The following is a 21,923-nucleotide window of genomic DNA, read 5'->3' on the forward strand; positions in this document are numbered from 1 at the left end:
TAAGGCCTCTAAAGTGTGTTTTTACCTGTTGACAGGCCTTACACCTTCTGCAGGCAAAAAAAAACGGTCCTATCCCAGAAAAACGTAGGTGCTTTCGGTGGATCTAAAACCTTCTTCACTATTCTATCTCGAACCGTTGGAGCTTTCCTGTAAATGAAGACTGGATTTTCAGGCAGATTATTTCCCAAGATCCTGTCCATCAGTAGAACATTCCAGTGTGCTTTAAAAATGACCTCAACTTCTTTATATTGAACATTGAAGTCTGTAACAAAGCCCCACTGGTGATCTGTATTTATAACCTTTTCTTTGTAGTAAGACAGGCTTCCTGAGAGATGGCATATACTTCCTTCACAGATCTATCAATTATCTGTGGGTCGTAACACCTTCACCCCAAATTAGTTTTTTTTATGATTTGCGACTGGGTTATGTAATCTTGGTCCAAAGTACAAGTGTGCGGAATTCTCATCATCTGCCCCTTCGGAATATTCTTCAGCCAACAGGGATGGTGCCCACTCTGTATAGGTAGAAATCCATTCCTATCAGTTGGCTTGAAGTAGGCTTTCGTTGAGAGAATTCTATTTTGAACTGTAACACTTACATCTAAATAATTCACCATTTCTCTGCTCCAGGTGAAATCCAACTTAATGTTTTTCACATTCGAATTTAATTGTTTAGCGAAATCCTTCAAAGATGATTCAGATTCTGCCCAGATGAAAAAGAGATCATCAATGTACCTTTTGTACATCAATAATTCTTCTCTCTTTACGTAGAGCAACAATTCTTTTCTTTCAGATCCTCAGAGAGTTCTTTGCCATGAGGTGCCATGTTGAACTTCCAATGACCAGTATGAGAGAGTGAGAGCGATAACACCAAATTTACCCCACCTATTCCCCATTCACACCTGAGACCTTGTAACACTAACAAATCACATGACACCGGGGAGGGAAAATGGCTAATTGGGCCCAATTTGGACATTTTCACTTAGGGGTGTACTCACTTTTGTTGCCAAGGGTTTAGACATTAATGGCTGTGTGTTGAGTTTTTTTTGAGGGGACAGCAAATTTACACTGTTATACAAGCTGTACACTCACTACTTTACATTGTAGCAAAGTGTAATTTATTCAGTGTTGTCACATGAAAAGATAGAATAAAATATTTACAAAAATGTGAGGGGTGTACTCCCTTTTGTGAGATACTGTACATATTCAGTCATGAGTATAGTGTGAACAGAAGCAAACAATAATCAGAACGATGATAAATAAAAGGTGTAAGATCCCAATGCGTTTCACTGGTTAAGCTTCCTCGGGGGTTCAAGGGGTACAGCTGATGAAGAAAGATATAACATATATAAAGATTACAGATATAGATGTACACTCATATATAATGAATTACTTACAGCTATATTATTAATCCAGAGCGCATCCTATTTAATTTGAGTAACGTCAGGGCAAAAAAAAGCGTAACAGAATGGGGCAATGGGCCCCCAAGGGGCCTGCTAGGAAGCATAGACAACCAATAGGGGAGGTGCAAATCATCCAACTTGTGGAGCCTGCAATATATAAAAGAAAGATTGTAGAAGAGTGTGGCGATCTCCTAAAAGGCTAAACAGAAAAGTAATCTGCATTGAATTCTAGTTAATGACTTCTAGATATCTGCATTCCAAAATATTCAAAGAAGGTAAAGATAGTAACCACCTGACAGGTTGTATATATAATCCACTGTGAGCTTAGCTGTTGAAATTAAATTAAATGTTGTAGATATCCATTCATAGTCAGTAAATGCATAAAACTTGGAAATATTTTTCCAGACACGGAGAATTAAAATTACATTTATTGTGCTTTTCTTTTATAGAATGGATACAATGGATACAAGGTTTTCGTAGTGGTATCGTTATATTTTCAATGATCTTGTTTTGTTTCTTAATATACTTCCTGGTGGATATTCATGGTAAGTTTGTGAAAGTCCTGATAAATCTAAAAGCTGGTATCCATTATAAGCCATGTATCAGCCACCTTGCCTATTGTACAGCTGCAGAGACCACAACTAGATGTAGCACCGGAATGTTGTTGGGCCAGAGGAACCTTTTGCAAGGAGTCCTAAGGGAGAGGGGGCTTTAGTGATGCCACAATAGATTGGTATTGTTTGGTAATTTATTTTGATACTGACTGCTTTTTACAAAGAAATGTTTTAATTATTTCACCAATAAAATCATAGAAATCACATCATGTATGCCTGTTATGATCTCAACACATTTTTGAGTTGTTACTCGATAGCAGCTCATCAAGTAATATAAAGATAAAATGCAGCACTTTTTAAATTATATAAAAAGTCCTTTAAAAGTGTCCATATAAATACATGGTATAAAGAGCACCTCAGGTGTAAAACTAAAATTCTCCTAAAAGGAGCAAAAAGATCCTCCACTAACACCACAGCACACCGGGCCTCTTACCCTCAGATATAGACAACCAAGTTATAAGCGTTCAAACAACCATCAGACATGGTCTGGCTCCCAATACACGTCATCGAAGTTATGGCTCAATCGTGGTCTCCCTCTTGAATCGTCCCTCCAGAGGTCGGATCATCATACATGTATGGCAAAAGGAAAACAAAATCGCCTCATGGTATAGTATGTAAAAACACTTCAATATTTATAAAAATATTCTGGAATACTCACAAAGTATAGGATCAATTCAAGCATATCATTAACATCCTATAGAAGTTTCCAACCAACAAGATGGCTGCGGTCCTCGTGCACAGTGACGTCACGTGTCCAAGCTCCACTTAATATGTTTCATCATAATAGAAGAAAAAATTGGTAAAAACCAAAAAAAAACTGCGCACATGAATAAACCAACTAACTATGTCATAGGGCTATAGCAGCCACTTAAGTGTTAGTGAACATTAAAATTAAATTAAATTGAATAATTGATTGAATAATTGGAATTGCTTCCACACTGTGAGCTGCAAACAAAAAGCATGAAATGCCGTGACAATAGAAAATAGTGAGTATATTGCGCTCAACACATTGGTGTCTCAATAAAGTGTGCTTGTGCAAATAAATATAAATATAAGTCTAAAAGTGCTTGATATCAATAAAAAAGTCCAGTGGTTAGTAGCAACAATTTTTGATAGAAGCATAGACTTGATAGGAGTGATTGCAAAGCCTCCACCTCCACACTTTCACCCAGTGCTCTTACAAGGTACTTCTTACCAGAAATATATGACCCCTTGATTATAGGGGGTCACACAGACACAATGATCCAATAATTAAATCGATCCTTCGCTTCAAATTCCCTCACCAGCAGGGACATGCATTCAGACCAGATATAAGATCCCAATACAGGACATGTAGGAAAGCAACAAGAAAGCTCTCATGGTGCAGTAAATCGATACAATCGAGCATTTATTGAAAGTAATGCACTTACAACAATCCAAATGTAGAATCGCTTTGTACAGTCATGGTTGATCCCCTGATGACGTCAGCACGGACTGACGAAATGTGCGTCGGGAGCGTGAGACCGTAGACTTCCGGGTTGGTGGAACGCAGGTTTGGAGCGGCGTTCATTCATCCAGCTAGCGTAAATTATCCATGGCTGTACAAAGCGATTTTACATTTGGATTGTAGTAAGTGCATTACTTTCAATAAATGCTCGATTGTATCTATTTACTGCACCTTGAGAGCTTTCTTTTTGCTTTCCTACATGTCCTGTATTGGGATCTTATATCTGGTCTGAATGCATGTCCCTGCTGGTGAGGGAATTTGAAGCGAAGGATCGATTTAATTATTGGATCATTGTGTCTGTGTGACCCCCTATAATCAAGGGGTCATATATTTCTGGTAAGAAGTACCTTGTAAGAGCACTGGGTGAAAGTGTGGAGGTGGAGGCTTTGCAATCACTCCTATCAAGTCTATGCTTCTATCAAAAATTGTTTGCTACTAACCACTGGACTTTTTTATTGATATCAAGCACTTTTAGACTTATATTTATATTTATTTGCACAAGCACACTTTATTGAGACACCAATGTGTTGAGCGCAATATACTCACTATTTTCTAATGTTTCATCATAAGTAGGGATGATCGAACTTTTCAAAAGTTCGGTTCGGCCAGAACATCCGAACTTCCCGAAAGTTCGGCCTGGATTTCAGAACCCCATTGAAATCAATGGGACCCGAACTTCGGTAATCAAAAAAACACCATTTTGAAGCCCAAAATTGTCATTTTTGATAGAGAGCCAATTATTGAAAAAAAAAAAAAAATTCTTTTGATTTAGTGTCTGGGGGGTCTAAAAAGTGTACCTGTGAAGTTTCAGCTCTGTAACATGTCCAGAACCAGAAAAAAAAGATAGTTTGTATTAGAATTAATATAGAACAGGGATATGGCTCCGCTATTTTCACACCTTGCCGGTTTTGTAGCTGGCATTTTTTTGGGCATTTTTTGGGGGACTTTGGAGGCAGGCAAAACATCTGAACTTCTGTGTAGGGGGGTATATATACACATACACATATATAGGTGTGAAAGTAGCAGAACACTATGCTTGCGCTAATGAAATAATGAACACCAATATGTCTCCGCTCCTATCACACCTATATATGTGTATGTGTAAATTATATATAAGTGTGTGTGTATATATACCCCTATACAGAAGTTCAGATGTTTTGCCGGCGGCAAAATAGGGACTTTTGATTTTTCAAGTTCGGCTTCCATAGACTTTAATGGGGTTTGCGGTTTGGGTCTAAACTTTTTCCATGTTTGGGAGTTCTTGTACAAACCAAACCAGAGGGTGTTCGCCCCAACTTTAATGGACAGCACAGTGGCTTAGTGGTGGGCAGCACAGTGGCTTAATGATTAGCACTTCTGCCTTGCAGCACTAGGGTTGTCAGTTGGAATCCCAACCACAGCACTACCTGCTTGGGGTAGCATGATCTCCCTGTGCCTGTTTGAGTTTCTTCCCACACTCCAAAGATATGCAGGTAAGTTAATGGTCCCTGTCTAAATTAGCCTTAATAGGTTTATGTATGAAGGTGAGTTTAGGTGGCTTAGATGGTAAGCTCCTTGGGACCAGGGGTTGATGTTGTGAAGGATGCCCTTCTATGTCTGTTCGCATGTTTCCTCTTCCTGCTTAACCACTTCCCGCCCGCCCTATTACAAAATGACGGCGGGAATGTGGTTGAGTTATCCTGACCGGACGTCATATGACGGCGGCAGGATAACACCGCTCTGGGCGCCCCCCGGGGGCGCACAGAGCGGCGATCGGTGATGCGAGGTGTCAGTCTGACACCCTGCATCTCCGATCTCGGTAAAGAGCCTCTGACGGAGGCTCTTTACCATGTGATCAGCCGTGTCCAATCACGGCTGGTCACATAGTAAAACAGGAACAGCCGTTGATCGGCTTTCCTTAGTTTGTGCCTGACAGGCACGAGTAAAGGAGCGCCGATCGGCGGCTCCCCTGACAGGGGGGGGGGTCGGCACTGGTAATCAGATCATTGATTACCAGTGCAGACCCTCGGGGGGGGGGGGATGCCACTAGATCCACCAGGGATGCCCACTATGACCCCAGGGATGCCCACTATGACCCCAGGGATGCCCACTATGGCCACCAGGGATGGCAATCAGGGCTCAGGGAGCCCCCCATTGCCCTCCCCATCAGTGATGCCCACCAGTGTCCTCCCTATCAGTGCTGCCCACCATTGCCATCCTTTAGTGTCGCCCACCAGTGCCCATTATTGCCCACCAGTGCCGCCTATCAGTGCCCATTAGTGCCCATCAGTGCCGCCCGTCAGTGCCGATCAGTGCCGCCCGTCAGTGCCCATCAGTGCCCACCAGTGCTGCCTATCAGTGCCCATTAGTGCCTGTCAGTGCCACCTATCAGTGCCCGTCAGTGCCGCCTATCAGTGCCCATCAATGCCGCCTATCAGTGCCCAGCAGTGCCGCCTATCAGTGCCCACCAATGCTGCATATCAGTGCTACCTATCAGTGCCACATATCAGTGCCTATCAGTGCCGCCTATCAGTGCCGCCTATCAGTGCCACCCCATCAGTGCCACCCCATCAGTGCCACCCCATCAGTGCCTCCTCATCAGTGCCTGTCAGTGCAGTCTCATCAGTGCTCATCAGTGCAGGAAAAAACTTATTTATTTACAAAATTGTATAACATAAACAAAAAAACTTTTTTTTTTTTTCAAACTTTTCTGTCTTTTTTTATTTGTTTAGCAAAAAGTAAAAATTGCACAGGTTATCAAATACCACCAAAAGAAAGCTCTATTTGTGGGGGGAAAATGATATAAATTTGGTGTAAGTACAGTGTTGCATGACCGCGCAATTGTCATTCAAAATGCAACAGCGCTAAAAGGGGAAAATTGGCCTGGGCGGGAAGGGAGGGAAGTGCCCTGTATTAAAGTGGTTAAAAGACTATATTGAGTATTGGTTCATATGTCTGTGACAAATTCCCCTCTTTTGAGTTGCCACGAGTACCTAGAGAGGACTACCTGCCAGCCTCTTACCATGTGATTATGGTCAGATGTTGAAACACTTGTTTTTCCCCTGCTGTTGAATCCATACGTATGTGATCTGAGCGCCATTCAGTAATAATGTGCGCTCCGATCTAAGCTATCTGGGGATATGTTGAATGTACCTGTTTCATGCAATAGCTGCATAGTAATATAGTTTCATGTATTTTGCTGTCTGTTGCTACAGTGTGGCTAATGTATTCTTGCCTGTGTACTTGGGAGATAAGTGGATCACTTCTCAATTGTCTCCAGGACAAAAGACTGTGTAGAACTGGTGTTGGGCAGACAAGCCATGTGTACAGCCAGGCCAAAGAGACTTTTTTACTAACTTTTGAAACCCTGGTCTGATTCGTGCCATTTTTTAATATGTTGTCCCCCTGAATGGATTGATTGTGAATATGTATTTGTATAAAGATTGGATGTATAGTTTTAAAGTTACAGCTTGCGGGTAAAACTGCATTTTTCCCTGCCTGTGATAATTATGTTAACCGGTTGCCGACCGCTGCACGACTATATACTGCGGCGGTCAGCCCCGGCCAGGCAGAGTGACGTACCGATACGTCACTTGCCTGTCACTTCCTTGTGAGCCAATAGCGGGCGAGCGCGCGCCCGCGGAAGTTAGTGCATGTGACCGGCGGACCTGATGTCCGCCGGTCACTCGCCGATCGTCGGTACAGAGGGAGAAAGTCAGGCGGCTGATGTAAACAAGCCGCCTGTCATTCTCCCCTGTGTAGAAACAATGTTCAGACGGTTCTACTATGTAGGACCGTTGATCACTGTTCCTACACTAGTAGCCACAGCCAATCACAGTAGAAAGCACGCCCTTAGGGACACACTTAACCCCTCCCTCCCCAATAAAGTTAACCCCTTCCCTGCCAGTGTCATTTTGCAGTAACAGTGCATATGTATAGCACTGATTACTGCAGTAATGTCACTGGTAACCCCAAAAGTGTCAAAAATGTCAGTCAAGGGTCCGATCTGTCCGACACAATGTCGCAGTACCGCAAAAATTCGCAGATCGCCGCCATTACGCGTTAAAAAAAAAAAACAAAAATGACAGAAATCTTTCCCTTAGTAAGTAAACGCAATAACTTTTGCGCAAACCAATCAAAATACGCTTTTTGCGATTTTTTTTACCAAACATATGTAGCAGAAAACAAATTGGCCAAAAATGTTAAAAAATTTAGATTTTTACATTTTTTGGGGGGGAATTTCATATAAAAAAAATGTGAAAAATATTGTTATTTTTGCAAAATTTACGCTCTTTTTTTGTTTATAGCGCAAAAAGTAAAAATCACACAGGTGATCAAATACCACCAAAAGAAAGCTCTGTTTGTGGGGAAAAAAAGGACGTCAAATTAGTTTAGGTACAGCGTCGCACGACCGCGCAATTGTCTGTTAAAATCACGCAGTAAAAAAATTGCAAAAAAACCCCTGGTCGGAATGGGGGTAAAATCTTCCGGGGCTTAAGTGGTTAACCATTGTGTACCATAATTACCTCCCAGACAGGGGGGGGGGGGGGGATTTTATGTGGATTGTAACCTTTGTGTTATTGGTTAATGTGTATTTGTTGTGGGTGTCTCCCTTGCATGGGAGCAGGGCATAAAATAAATTGTAGTTTTTGAATGCCTGTTGTTGCTTCCAGTAAAGTCTTGTTCCAGCATTTAGCTTTCGCTCAAGTGTGGAATTATTCAGCGATACCAGCGATTTCTTATTTGGCAAATTGGGGATTCTTCAACTATTGGAGATTTAGGAATTACAGGGCGGTGAGATACATTGATACCGTCACAGATGTGAATGTACAAAATAATATGTTTACATTTCCAGTGCTATATAAATACTTGTCAAAAAATAAATGTTTTTGAATATATTCAGTTGTTAGCATCAAATCTTGTTTTTTCAATTTGGCTACTATACGTGGCAAATGTTCTTTATTTATACTGTATATAAATTTTTTTGGGGGGGAAATAACATTCAATGTCATTTAGCAGGTAAGGATGAGCAAATGTTACAACATTCTCAATTCTTAGGGTTCTCACCAGATGTGTTGACCCTTCACATGTATGGGCCAACATAGAGTTTGATAAAAACAACCATTAAAATGCGTCTTCTCTTTATTTCTTCATCATAATCAGAAGACATAATTCAATGGTTGTTTTAATCAAGCTCTATTTTGACCCATACATGTGAAGCTTTAACACATCTGGTGAGAACCCTCAGGATTCTGAGAATTTTAGCAAATGTTGTGATATTTTATCAACGTTTAGTGCTGGTTTGTGTTGGTACATCTTTGAACTCGCTTGGAGTGGCAATGTGATTCTAGCTGCTTAAGGAACTGTAGCACTACTCCCTTGGGAGCTGCTGGTTACAGGTTCCCCTGGGTTACCCATAGCAACAACACGACAGTTTAGCATCTTTAAAGTGCTTGGCTCAGTCAAGAAACAGTCTAGGGTTTTTTTTTTTTGTGATTTTTATTGAGAACTTGGATAGGAGAAGGGATGAGTGGGATACTCCAACTTGAATGAACTATGCAAAATTTTCTGGGATGTCTAGATATAGCTGAGTGTGGCAAGGCCGCTGCTTCACCTTGTCACTAGCAGTGAAGAAGAATTTAATGAACTTGTATTGCTCTGTGAATCACTCTTCAGGGCCCAACTAGCCACCCCCTTTGTCCCTATTCTTCAGGGTTCTACTTTACCCTTTACTGTAACACTCTCTGTGTGAGCTAGCTCCTTGATCCCCTGACTTTATTGGAGTGGTCCCCCTTCCTGGGCCGACCCTTTTGCAAGTCTCTTAGTACTCCCGGACACTGTTTTTCCAGAGAGACTCGGCTAGCAGCTCCACCATCAGCTACACTGGATCCTCTGCAGCTCAGCACTACACCTGGTTCACTAGGCTGACCGCCTATCACCACCTTCCTCACACACAGCAGGAGGAGAGAAAGCCATCAGCCTCCTCCTGGGACTCTGCTTCCTGCCAAAGATGTCCTGTCACATGTCCCCTCAGCTTTTATGAGCAATTCCAGGATGCATTGCAAGCATCCCATAAAAGCTAATGTGTCACTGGCTGGGTTTCCTCCACTGTCCAACAAACTCCTTCATTTGATGCAGTGGGGACACTCCCTCAGACCCAGTGAATCACACCTGGAAAAATGTAACAGGCAACCTAATAAATCAGGCTCCCCTGGTAAGCAGAAGGAGCAATCAATGCATTTACCTAGCAATTATCTACCTAGGAGGGTGTTACAGAACATGTTTAAAACCTCTCCTGTGCACTGATATAAGATCTGAAAGATGAGCCAATGTAGCAAAGTTTGGTTAGTTGGACATTTAGTAAATCCTCAACATACGAGCAAACCTGATTGAAGTCTATGACCTTGTTTATACTTGTGTGCTCCAACTTATGCTGCAAAAGCAATGGGGGGGGGGGGGGAAATATGCACCATCCATGGTGATTTGAAGGTTCACTGTGATGAATGAACCATCAATAAAAAATTAAAATGGTCACAATTCTTTGCTGTTTATTGAAATCTGGGACCTGCTATAAAAACTAAAACACAAAAAAGAACCCAGAGCACGTGGGATTGGATGATAGGATCGTAACATGTAGCCAGTTTAAGATGTGCGGCTGTTCAAAGAAAAATAAATGCTGCGTAAATGCAGAAATAGGTTTATAGTCAGTATATTGGGGAGTCAATGACATTACATCTCTTGTGTTTTTCTTTTATAGGAGTCGGAACATGGATGTATATTGTATTACCTAGTGGAATTATTTATTCTTTATTAACTTTGTTTTTTTATGGGCTGTCTCTCTGGAAATATTTCATAATAGGTAAGTGTCTGAAAGCTTATGTCAAGAGAACAGATTATGTTACCCAGCGGTGTCAGACAATCTCTTGAGGACAAGGAAGGATCCTCCAATGCCCACTGAACACAGACCGCTATCTCTCACTTCTTGTGGCTCGGTGATAAGGCCTTCCTGTTTAGTAATTTTAGGCATGCGCACAGGATGTGCCGGGTGTGACTGGGCACACCCTAATCACCCCTGTCTTCTGTGCTTTGAGATCCCTGATTGTCCAGGTGGCTAATTGTTTAATTAACTTAAAGTTTATAGTGTTAATTATATTTCTGTATATAGTTGCATTTGAATATGATAATGTGATCAGCCTCACCTGAGTGTGCAGTGTATAAAAAGCCTATATTCTTGTTCAATAAACAGTTCCAGTTTTGCAGCTAAACAAATCCCGCCTAGTTCTTGGTTGCAAAAGGTGGCTATAATATTTGATATCTATGTTTAGACTGGAGGAAGCAATATACTGATGGAAGCACTCAAGCAGAGTGTGGGATGGTTTGTCACTATTAATACAACTAAAAATGTAAACCTAGGAACTTAGGATGATGTAGAGAATTAAATTTTGACTCAGAAGGTACCATCTTTACTGTCTCAGAGTACAAGTAATTGGACTAAACTAGCAGACAACTAGCAGTCCACCCAATCAGACCTTCCCTTCGATTTCTTCTGCAGCAGAATGAAAGAGGTTGAGTCTAGTCATCATTAATATTTACAACATGAAACCCCTTTAAATTCTGAAACCAGAGCTTACCCTTTATGTAAAATTCTCGTTTTGCTATTCAGTTATCAAATGGCAGAGCCTTTACTGCCTCTGAGGTTCTGGCATTGGACAGCTGAATAATGGTGGGCGGGGCTTAGGCACAATTTTATGCAGAAAAACAAGTCTGACCTCTTTCCATATTTATTTTGTTTTTTTATCTGTTTTTAAATCCATGTTTTGTGCATTGAACTGTAAAAATTAGCTAAAAAAAGGAAAAACAGAAAGAAAGCAGCGCCTGCTTAGTGAAGCATAAGGTTTATTGATACAAAAAACATGTAGTGACTTACTCTTAGGTAAATAAAGGCCGGTACTGTAGGTGAATGGGATCATCCATCTTCTTGTCCTGGATACCGTTGCAGAAAGGAGGGGTGCTGGGTGGAGGGCTCTCAGTGGGGCTCCACGTCCTACTTCCGGTCAGGCCGACATCACTTCCTGTGAGGCGGAGGGAAAGATGGGCGTTGCTAGCTTTCGGAGCATCCGTGCTCCTTCATAAGGCGCCTAATGTGTGCACCCCCAAAGACACCACCACCACCAACACCACCACCACCATATACCCTCCGCTTGAGTCACTGGAGTTATTTTCCGATCCATCACAAGACATTTACGATGCGCAGCCATTCTTGGCATCGGATCAGGAAGAGGAGGTAGCAATAGCCGCCACTCAGCAGTCTGACGACAGTACCCAGATCAGCCTAAGGAGATTGGCCCCCACTGTTGCTGCCTACTCTGAGATCTCTAATGTTAGTGCTGGGGAAGGTGACGTCGATGATGATGTGTCTATGAATGTCACGTGGGTGCCCACAAGAGAGGAAGAGGAGGGGAGTTCAGCATGCTGTGCTGCGTCTGTTGTGCCTGGAAGCCAAGAGCCACACTGGTCCTGCACTCCTTTCAGCTTTGCGTTCACAGGCAGATCAGTGGCTGAGACCGCTCAATTTGACAGTTGGTAAAGTGGTGTGCAAAATTACACATGTGCCATGTCTGAACTTGGTCGTGCAGCGATTCGTTGTCAAATATCCTAGGGTCCAGGACGTCTTGCGGCAGGCCAGGAAAATCTTGGGCCATTTCAGAAGATCTTGCACAGCCATGGCTTGCCTTGCTGACATTCAGCAGCGACACAACCTGCCCGTCAGACGTCTTATTTGTGATTGCCCGATGCAATGGAAATCAACCTTGTATATGCTTGATAGGCTGCTCCAGCAGAAACGTGCAGTTAACGACTACCTGTACAAACTCTGCGGCAGGTCAGGTTCTGGGGAGCTTGGTTTTTTTCACCGCGCCAGTGGCTGCTCATGCGAGATGCATGCAGACTTTTGCAGCCATTTGATGAGATCACCAAACTGGTCAGTCGCGGCCAGGGCACCATCAGGGACATTGTATCTTACGCCTTCTTTCTGGAGCGTGCATTGCGGTCGTGTCATTGATCAAGCTGTCAAGGAGCAGGAGTAGGAAGATGAGGAAGTCGCTATGCTGGATGAACTCCCAGGGGGGCTACTCCATCTGAGACAAGTCAACAACAGCAGTCTGAAGAGGAGTCAGAGGAGGATGGTGCTGGGGTGGATGAGGAGGAGCAAGAAGAGCATGCTTTAAACCTTTCTGGGAACCCTGTTGTTGTCCGTGGATGGGGGGAGGAGAACGAGGACAACATTATCCTGGATGATGAGCAGGAGCCAGGCCACTACACCGCTTCCAGTTTAGTGCAAATGGGGGCCTTCATGCGCCAGTGTTTTAAGAGGGACCCCCGTATAAAAAGCATAAAGGTCAAGGACCAGTACTGGGTGGCAACATGCTTAGACCCCCGGTACAAACAAAAAATGGCAGAAATGTTACCACCATCACAGAGGGCTGTTGGAATTTCCACTCACAGAGAAACAGTTGCGGGTACCAATCCAACAGCGCCTGCAAGAAGAGGGCGTTTTAAAGATGTGTTGGTCATTTCTGATATGAGATTATTCTTTCAGCCGACCCATCAACAGCTGTACTCCGGATCCAGCATCAGGGAACGCCTAGACCGACAGGTGTCCGACTACATCGGGTTAACGGTCGATGCACCCCTGGACTACTGGGTGGGCAGGCTTGAGCTCTGGCCAGAGCTTGCACCATTTGCAATGGAACTTTTGGCTTGCCCTTGGGACAGTGTCCTGTCTGAAAGGACGTTCAGTGAAGCAAGGGGGATCGTGACCGATAAGTGCACTCGCCTAGCTCAAGACAGTGTTGACTACCTCACATTTCTAAAAATGAATGAGGCATGGATCATGGAGGAATTCAACACATGTGACCAGTAGATCATGTTTGATTCCAATTCCTCATGACAGGCCACAAATATCCGCCACCACCCATAACAATTCATGGTCCCTGTCTTCGGTAAATACAGCTGCATAAAAGGCCTTTTATGTCCGTTGAATGCCTAATTTTTGGGGCCTTTAATGGCTGACACTTACTGTATTTATCCTGTGAATGCCTAATGCACCTCCAGTCACAGAATACAACGTTCTTTGCTGTCAGGTGAACGCATGTGGGCTAATTTATGGGGCATGTAATGGGCGACACTTACTTCTGTATCCTGTCAATGCCTAATGTATCTCCAGCCACAGAATACAACTTTCTTTGCTGTCAGGTGAATGCATGTGGGCTAATTTTTGGGGCCTGTAATGGGCGACACTTACTTCTATATCCTGTCAATGCCCAATGTACCTCCAGTCACAAAATACAACGTTCTTTGCTGTCAGGTGTACTCATGTGGGCTAATTTTTGGGGCCTGTAATGGGCGACACTTACTTCTGTATCCTGTCAATGCCTAATGTACCTCCTGTCACAGAATACAACATTCTTTGCTGTCAGATGGAAGCATGTGGGGTAATTTAGGGCCTGTAATGGGCTACACTTACTTCTGTATTCTGTCAATGCCTAATGTACCTCCAGCCACAGAATACAACCTTCTTTGCTGTCAGGTGAATGCATGTGGGCTCATTTTTGGGGCCTGTAATGGGCTACACTTACTTATTTATCCTGTGAATGCCTAATGTACCTCTAGCCACAGAATACTACGTTCTTTGCTGTCAGGTGGACGCATGTGGGCTAATTTTTGGGGCCTGTAATGGCCGACACTTAATACTTTATCCTGTGAATGCCTAATTTTTTTCATACTGGAATCGAAAATCAATGGGTCTGTAAACGTTCCGCTAAATTGTGGAATGGATGCGGACACATTTTGCAGACGTGTGAATGGACCCTATATGTATTTGACATGTATTTACCGGCTGCTGTCAGTTCTGGCTGATTTAGGGAGAGCTATTACATTATTAGTCGGTCGCAGACTTGCTTAATACTTCTGTTATGACAGTGTCCATGTAGTGGGACTATTTGTGCACAGCTAGTAAGTATTTTGTGGCTGTAAATATGACCTGAAGGTTTCTAATGTTCGCCTGCCATTATAGTCAATGGGGCCTGCCGCGAACTTGCGGTTCGCGAACATTTGAGCAAGTTCGCGAATAACGTTCGCGAACCGCCCCGGTTCGTCCATCACTACTGGTGAGGCGGCACTGATGATACTGCACTAATGAGGCAGCACTGATGGACATTGATAGGCTGCACTGATGGGCACTGATGAGGCGGAACTGACCATGCTGTGCTAATGGGCACTGATAGGTAGCACTGATGGGCACTGATAAGCTGCACTTATGTGGCTGCAGTGATAATCAGGGCACTGATAAGCTGCACAGATGGGCACTGATAAACTATACTGATGGGGCTGCAGTGATAATCAGGGTACTGATGATCAGGGCCATGATTATCCGTGTAAACCAGGGGTCTTCAAACTATGGCCCTCCAGTTGTTCAGGAACTACAATTCCCATCATGGCTAGTCATGTCTGTGAATGTCTAAAGTTGGATACACACTATCCAACTTTTGTGGATAGATTTCCTTCAGATTTACCTTTTCTATGTAGTGCAAGGGCCTGCCATATTGCATACAAATTGAAAGTGTTTAGGTTTGACCTCATATTATATGGTTTTGGTAAGTCTAAAGGAAAAAGTCTTCAGAAAATCTTATAGTGTGTATGGCCCATAAGGTTTACAAAGCCTCATGGGATGTGTAGTTCCACAACAGCTCGAGAGCTGTAGTTTGAGGATCCCTGGTGTAAACAATGTACTCACTGTGCCCTGTCAGACTTGCTGGTTATCGTCTCTCCCTTCCTCACACAGAGACAGCGTTTGAGGGAAGGAATGCCAATAGCCGGCAAGTCTATTTAAATGTGACCAGCTGTGATTGAGCACAGCTGATCACTTAGTAAGGGCTGCTGTGATTGGCCTTTAAACCCCAATCTGTGATCAGCTGTGTCCAAAGAACACAGCGGTCATGGAGCGCACCTGATGCACGCCCCAGGGGGAGAGTGGAAGGTGCACACATGGGAGGATGTTTATGATTGTCCTCTAAGAACCGGAAAGCTGCTCTGTAGCTGTCTTTTGAGTATAGCGTGGTCGGGAACTGGTAAATTCTATTATGTTTCTTATTATAAATTAATACATACCTTCTAATGGTCTATAGAGTTATATGAAATGGAAATGTATTTTACTCCTTTTCATTGTCTTCTAGGTAAACCAACTATATCTGAGATCTCAGGAGATCAATGTATTCCTCATATGAGGGAGACAACTCTAACCTGGCAGATAACAGATTTCAGAAAAAAAGAAATCCAGATAAATGTTTATTTTAAAAGACATAATGACATAAAACAACATCTTATTGCCTCCTGGAAATCCACAGGCAGGAAATCCTCAATAGCTGGAGTGCAGAGGAACAATAGTTCCAATGGTCTGTCTGTGCTAGAAGAAGGTGCTGAAAGTAGTACATTGTTAGCTGGGAAATTGGAAGTTCAGAGGATAAAATCCTGTAGTGGAACATACAAGTGTCTCTGCTCCATTACTATAACTCTAAATAAAGATACAGATGACATGGCGCTGCTTGTTGTTGAAGTGGAACACGCTACCCTACAATGGCCCATCTCTGTACGCAGAACTCTGAATGTGTATGACGGTGAGTAGTGGTTAAACTTTAGTTACTGAGAATGTGTTTTATGAAGTTCTAAAGGAGATCTCTGGTCACAGCACACACTTTTATTCTATAACTTCAGAATTATTATAACAATACAACAGGGACGGATCTAGGCTATCCGATGTGGGGGTGCAGTAAAAAAATGTCAGGGGGCAGAGGATGGGAGGTCAGCAGGGAAAATTACAGGGGGTCAGCAAAGCAGTAGAAATGATCAGCAGTTTGTAGGCCAGTGCACCGTGGATATACGTTTTTCGGACAGGGTACATCGGTCAGCAGGGGAATTTGCAGGAATTGGTAAGGCAGTGTACTGGGAATCAGTAGGGCAGAGGACAGGGGTCACCGCTGGCAGGAGAGAGTAGAGGGGTCAACGTTGGCAGGAGAGAGGACAGGAGTCACCACTGGCAGGGCAGAGGACAAGGGTCACCGCTGGCAGTGCAGAGATCAGAAGTCAGCGCTGGAAGGATAGAAGACAGGGGTCACCACTGGAAGGGAAGAGGACAAGGGTTACCGCTGGAAGGATAGAGGACAGGGGTCACCACTGGAAGGATAGAAGACAGGGGTCACCACTGGAAGGATAGAGGACAGGGGTCACCGATAGAATGATAGTAGACAGGGGTCACCGTTGGAAGGATAGAAGAGAGGGGTCACTGCTGGAAGGATAGAAGACAGGGATCACCGCTGGAAGGATAGAGGACAGGAGTTACCACTGGAAGGATAGAGGACAGTTGTCACTGCTGGAAGGAGAGAGGATAGGGGTTACCACGGAAAGAAGAGAGGACAGGGGTCGCCTTTGGAAGGATAGAGGACAGGAGTCACTGCTGGAAGGAGAGAGGACAGGGGTCACCTTCGGAAGGATAGAGGACAGGAGTCACTGCTGGAAGGATAGAGGACAGGGGTCACCTCTGGAAGGATAGAGGACAGGAGTCACTGCCGGAAGGAGAGAGGACAGGGGTGACTGCCGGATGGATAGAAGACAGTGGTCACTTCTGGAAGGACAGAAGACAGGGGTCACCGCTGGAAGGAGAGAGGACAGGGGTTACCACTGCAAGGAGAGAGGACAGGGGTCACCACTGAAAGGAGAGAGGACAGGGGTCACTGCTGGAAGGATAGAAGACAGGGGTCGCCTCTGGAAGGATAGAGGACAGGAGTCACCGCTGGAAGGATAGAAGACAGGGGTCGCCTCTGGAAGGATAGAGGACAGGAGTCACCGCTGGAAGGATAGGGGACAGGGGTCACCTCTGGAAGGATAGAGGACAGGAGTCACTGCCAGAAGGAGAGAGGACAGGGGTCACTGCCGGAAGGATAGAAGACAGGGGTCACCTCTGGAAGGACAGAAGACAGGGGGTCACTGCTGGAAGGATAGAAGACAGGGGTCGCCTCTGGAAGGATAGAGGACAGGAGTCACCGTTGGAAGGATATAGGACAGGGGTGACTGCTGACAGGGCACCCACCATAGCTCCCATCCCTGCACTATACATGCACAGCCTGGGCAGAGGCAGCAAGGTTTCACAGAGCTGAAATCCAATTCACACAGCTGGTTAAGGTTTTCTTTTTCCAACCTTACCAACTTTGTAACTATGTAGCTGTGATCTGCACTGTGTGTAGCTGGTGATTATATTGCACTTCTGACCTGTGAAATTCCCCGGTCAGAAAGGCAGCGTGGCTGTAGTAACCAGCTACACAAAGTGTAGATCATAGCCGTGTGAAAGAGAATCAGATTTCAGCTCTGTGTTGTATGGGGAAGCACAGAGGAGGAGCTCTTGCTGCCTGTGCCCAGGCTGTGTATGTACAGTGCAGGGATTGGAGACAGCTGGGCACAGAGTCAGGTGTGGATGGGGGATTGTGAGTGGAAAGCCTGGAGGGGGGGGGGGGCGCAACTGAAATCTGAGAGGTTGCTGGGGTGGGCTAGATCCAGCCATGCAATACAAACAATAGCTATTACTGACCAACCAATAATAGACTACTTATGAAGTCTTAGTGCTGGAGTATCCCACAGTTCCCTACACCCTATCTCCAGCCTTATCCTGACTGTTGGGGGGATATTGAGGATATGATATTAAAATTATTATTACTCCATCTCATTGTTTTATAGGTATACCTATTGTATCAGACATCAGTGGGGATGGGTGGATTCCTTACAAGAAAAAAACAACTCTATCCTGTCATATAAAAGAATTTAGACTGAAAGAAATTCACATAAATGTATATCTGAAAAGATGTAATGACATAAAAAATTGTCTCATCCACTCATGGGTATCTGTGGACCATCCATTGAGTAAGGACATAAGTATTGCCAGCCATCAGAATGGAGATTTTATTAAAAAAGACCCTCAGCTGGAAGACGCTGTGAATAATACAACGTCACCAATGGAAATGGACGTGAAGATGACAGAAACAGACGATGGAAGCTACGAATGTTATTGCAGAATTTCTCTAACTCTATTTGCAGATAAAGATGACGGTGCCGTACTTACTGTGGAAGTTATTCATGCTGCCCTGCCGTGGCCTGTCTATAGACATCAAATTCTGAATTTGTTCAAAGGTGAGATCTGCTTATCTGTACCTGAAGAAATGTATATTTCATAATGATCATTAGGAAGGACAACCAAACTGATAAGAGGAATTGAGGAGCTCAGAAACGAGGAAAGATTAGAGGAACTGAGTTTATTCTCCTTTGAGAAGAGGAGATTAAGAGGGGATATGATCTCCATGTATAAATACATAAGGGGGATATGATCACCATGTATAAATACATAAGGGGGGATATGATCTCCATGTATAAATACATAAGGGGGGATATGATCTCCATGTATAAATACATAAGGGGGGATATGATCTCTATGTATAAATACATAAGGGGGGATATGATCTCCATGTATAATTACATAAGGGGGGGATATGATCTCTATGTATAAATACATAAGGGGGGATATGATCACCATGTATAAATACATAAGGGGGGGATATGATCACCATGTATAAATACATAAGGGGGGATATGATCTCCATGTATAAATACATAAGGGGGGATATGATCACCATGTATAAATACATAAGGGGGGATATGATCTCCATGTATAAATACATAAGGGGGGATATGATCTCCATGTATAAATACATAAGGGGGGATATGATCACCATGTATAAATACATAAGGGGGGATATGATCTCCATGTATAAATACATAAGGGGGGATATGATCACCATGTATAAATACATAAGGGGGGATATGATCACCATGTATAAATACATAAAGGGTCCATATAGTGAACTTGGTGTTGAGTTATTCACTTTAAGGTCATCACAGAGGACAAGGGGGCGCTCTTTATCTCTAGAGGAAAATAGATTTCATCTACAAATACGGAAATAGACTCCCTCAAGAGCTGGTTCTGGCCAGCTCAGTAGATTGCTTTAAAAAAGGCCTTTATACTTTCCTAAATGAACAGAACATACCTGGATACTAATATTTATAGGTAAAGTTGATCCGGGTATCATCCGATTGCCTCTCGGGGGATCAGGAAGAATATTTTTCCCCTGCTGGAGCAAATTGGTTCATGCTTTATTAGGGTTTTTTTTGCCTTCCTCTGGATCAAATATGGCTATGGGCAGGGCTTTTTTTTCTTGGCAAATAGGTGCAGGAACTCCCCCCCTTCTGATTCACCCCTTGTCTCCACCCACTACCCACCTCTGAGCACTGTTCCTTGGTTCCACCCCCTACCCACCTCCCACGCACACTAAAATACCTCACCCAGCAACAAAAGATCCACCCACTTGTGACCTCCTGACCATGTTTTCTGGTTCACAATCTCATGTATTTATTCTGTATTGTGTTTATACCCCTTGATGCTATTTTGCATCGTTGTTTTTTAAACAATTGATTAATTATTCAAACAATAAAATTATACCTTTTTAAATTGTGGTTTTTATACTTATCTATTTTATGCCATTAAGATCGCTGCCTTCAAAGTCCCAGGTCTGGAAGTTCTATCACTGTACATTTCCCCTTGAGGGGCCAATCTAGGGATTGGTACAGGTGAGGAACACCTTCACAATACTTTTTTCTACATTTTCAAAGGGATGTGGCAGTAATCATTGGCTGAAGATGTCCAGTGTCAGCAATTTTTATCACTTTACAATAAAAGATCCACCCAGTAACATTAGACCCCCTCCAGTAGCAACAACAGCTCTCCCAGCAAGCAGTATCAATAGATCAGCCAACAATAGACCTCTATCTCAACAGGAGATCCCTACCAACAACATAAGACCCCCAGCAACAATAGATCCCCCAGCAGCAACAACAGACCCTCACACTATAAAAGATCCCTACCAATGACAATAGATCCCTAAGCAGCCAGCATCAAGAGACCCTCCAACACACCCTACACCCCTTGCTTTTACATACATTCAGTGCTGGAGGTGCCGGAACTGTGTTCCCCCACGTTCCTGCTGAAAAAAGCCCTGGCTATAAGATTGTGTATAGGGGATTGTTGAAAAAAAGATTTTCTTTTGTTTTGTTTTCCCCTTTTTCTTGGTTGAACTAAGATGGCGTTTGTGTCTTTTTTCAACCAGACTAACTATGTATGTAACTATGTAATGTTATATATATATACTGCACATTCAGACCAAACCATTTGGCTGCTGGGCCATTCATCCAAACGCCGGACTTTTTATCTTTTCTGCAGGAGATGGATATCATATTTAATAGCAGTATTTTTACCACTACTCTCTTTGACAACTTGATACTCAACTCAATAGTGGTCCTTAGCAACCAGTAACGCCACCCAGTCCCACCCATTTATTTGCAGAGAGCCCTCAGCCATGTAAACAAAGGAGCAAGGGTAACACTTACATTATTGTCCAATTATGGCTACATGACCAGTAACTCTTGGGCAGTAAAAGGATGGTGTCGGGTGACGTTACTGGTTGCTAAGGATATGTCGGTTGCTGGCACCCAACGCTTTCTTAGCAAATATTGACAGGAAGTTGTCACTGACATGGCTACTGTATATTTGGACAATAATAATGATCTTATTTAGTTAATGACATCCCCCTGGAGATCATGCCCATTTGTTTACTTTTAGCAGTGGTACTTGAGATTTGTTATTTGGCATAAACAGTTGTCGGGGACAGTTGTGTTCCTCAGTCATCAGATTTTTTTCTTTCCTTGGGCATCGGGTGTCAGTCACCATGATTGACCTGATTCTACATCACTGGCCACATGATCGGGACACAAAATTTCAAATTTATTTATTTAATTTTTTTTTTTAATAAAGAACTTGTCTAAAAGTGTGTTTTTTTTCACGCCTTATACATTTTTGTGAATGAGTAGGGTAAGTAATTACCCCTTATTGATTAAAATTATTGGTGGAATCTGGGGGAGGGGCTTATTATTAAAGTGATAAGCCCCCACCTGCAGATTCCAACAGCTACCGGGCCAGGGTTTGAGGGAAGAGGTCCTTGTCCTCACTAACATGGGGACAAAATGCTTTGACGAGGGGATCCCTCCTGGCAAGGTAAATCCCATGTTATGGGCATATGGTCAGATATAGTTTAGGAAGGGGGTGCGCAAACAAATTTCTTCCCTCTTCTTGGCCAGCAAGGCTGCATGCATATATAAGGGTCTGATATGGGTTTTTGAGGGGACCCCATGTTTTGTTTTGTTTTTTTTCTTGTTTGTGTGGGAGTTCATCCTCAAAGATAAGGGTCTGGTAAGTATTTTTTAACGAAACCCCAAACCATTCCTGGGGGTG

General features: G+C 43.4%; 1 protein-coding gene across 1 annotated transcript in view; it reads left to right on the plus strand.

Moving 5' to 3' along the window:
- LOC309565492 (uncharacterized protein) overlaps positions 1–21,923 on the plus strand; it is a gene marked incomplete at its 3' end in the record, with an annotated part of 74,963 nt that overhangs the window by 51,040 nt on the left and 2,000 nt on the right. The window contains exons 4-5 of the mRNA XM_082270462.1: positions 15,715–16,155; positions 18,266–18,715. Of these exons, the coding sequence (XP_082126588.1) occupies positions 15,715–16,155; positions 18,266–18,715 (891 nt within the window). The remainder of the gene's footprint in view (positions 1–15,714; positions 16,156–18,265; positions 18,716–21,923) is intronic.

Source organism: Pelophylax lessonae, assembly GCF_965119305.1.
Source record: "Pelophylax lessonae genome assembly, chromosome: 10".
NCBI classification, from domain to species: domain Eukaryota; kingdom Metazoa; phylum Chordata; class Amphibia; order Anura; family Ranidae; genus Pelophylax; species Pelophylax lessonae.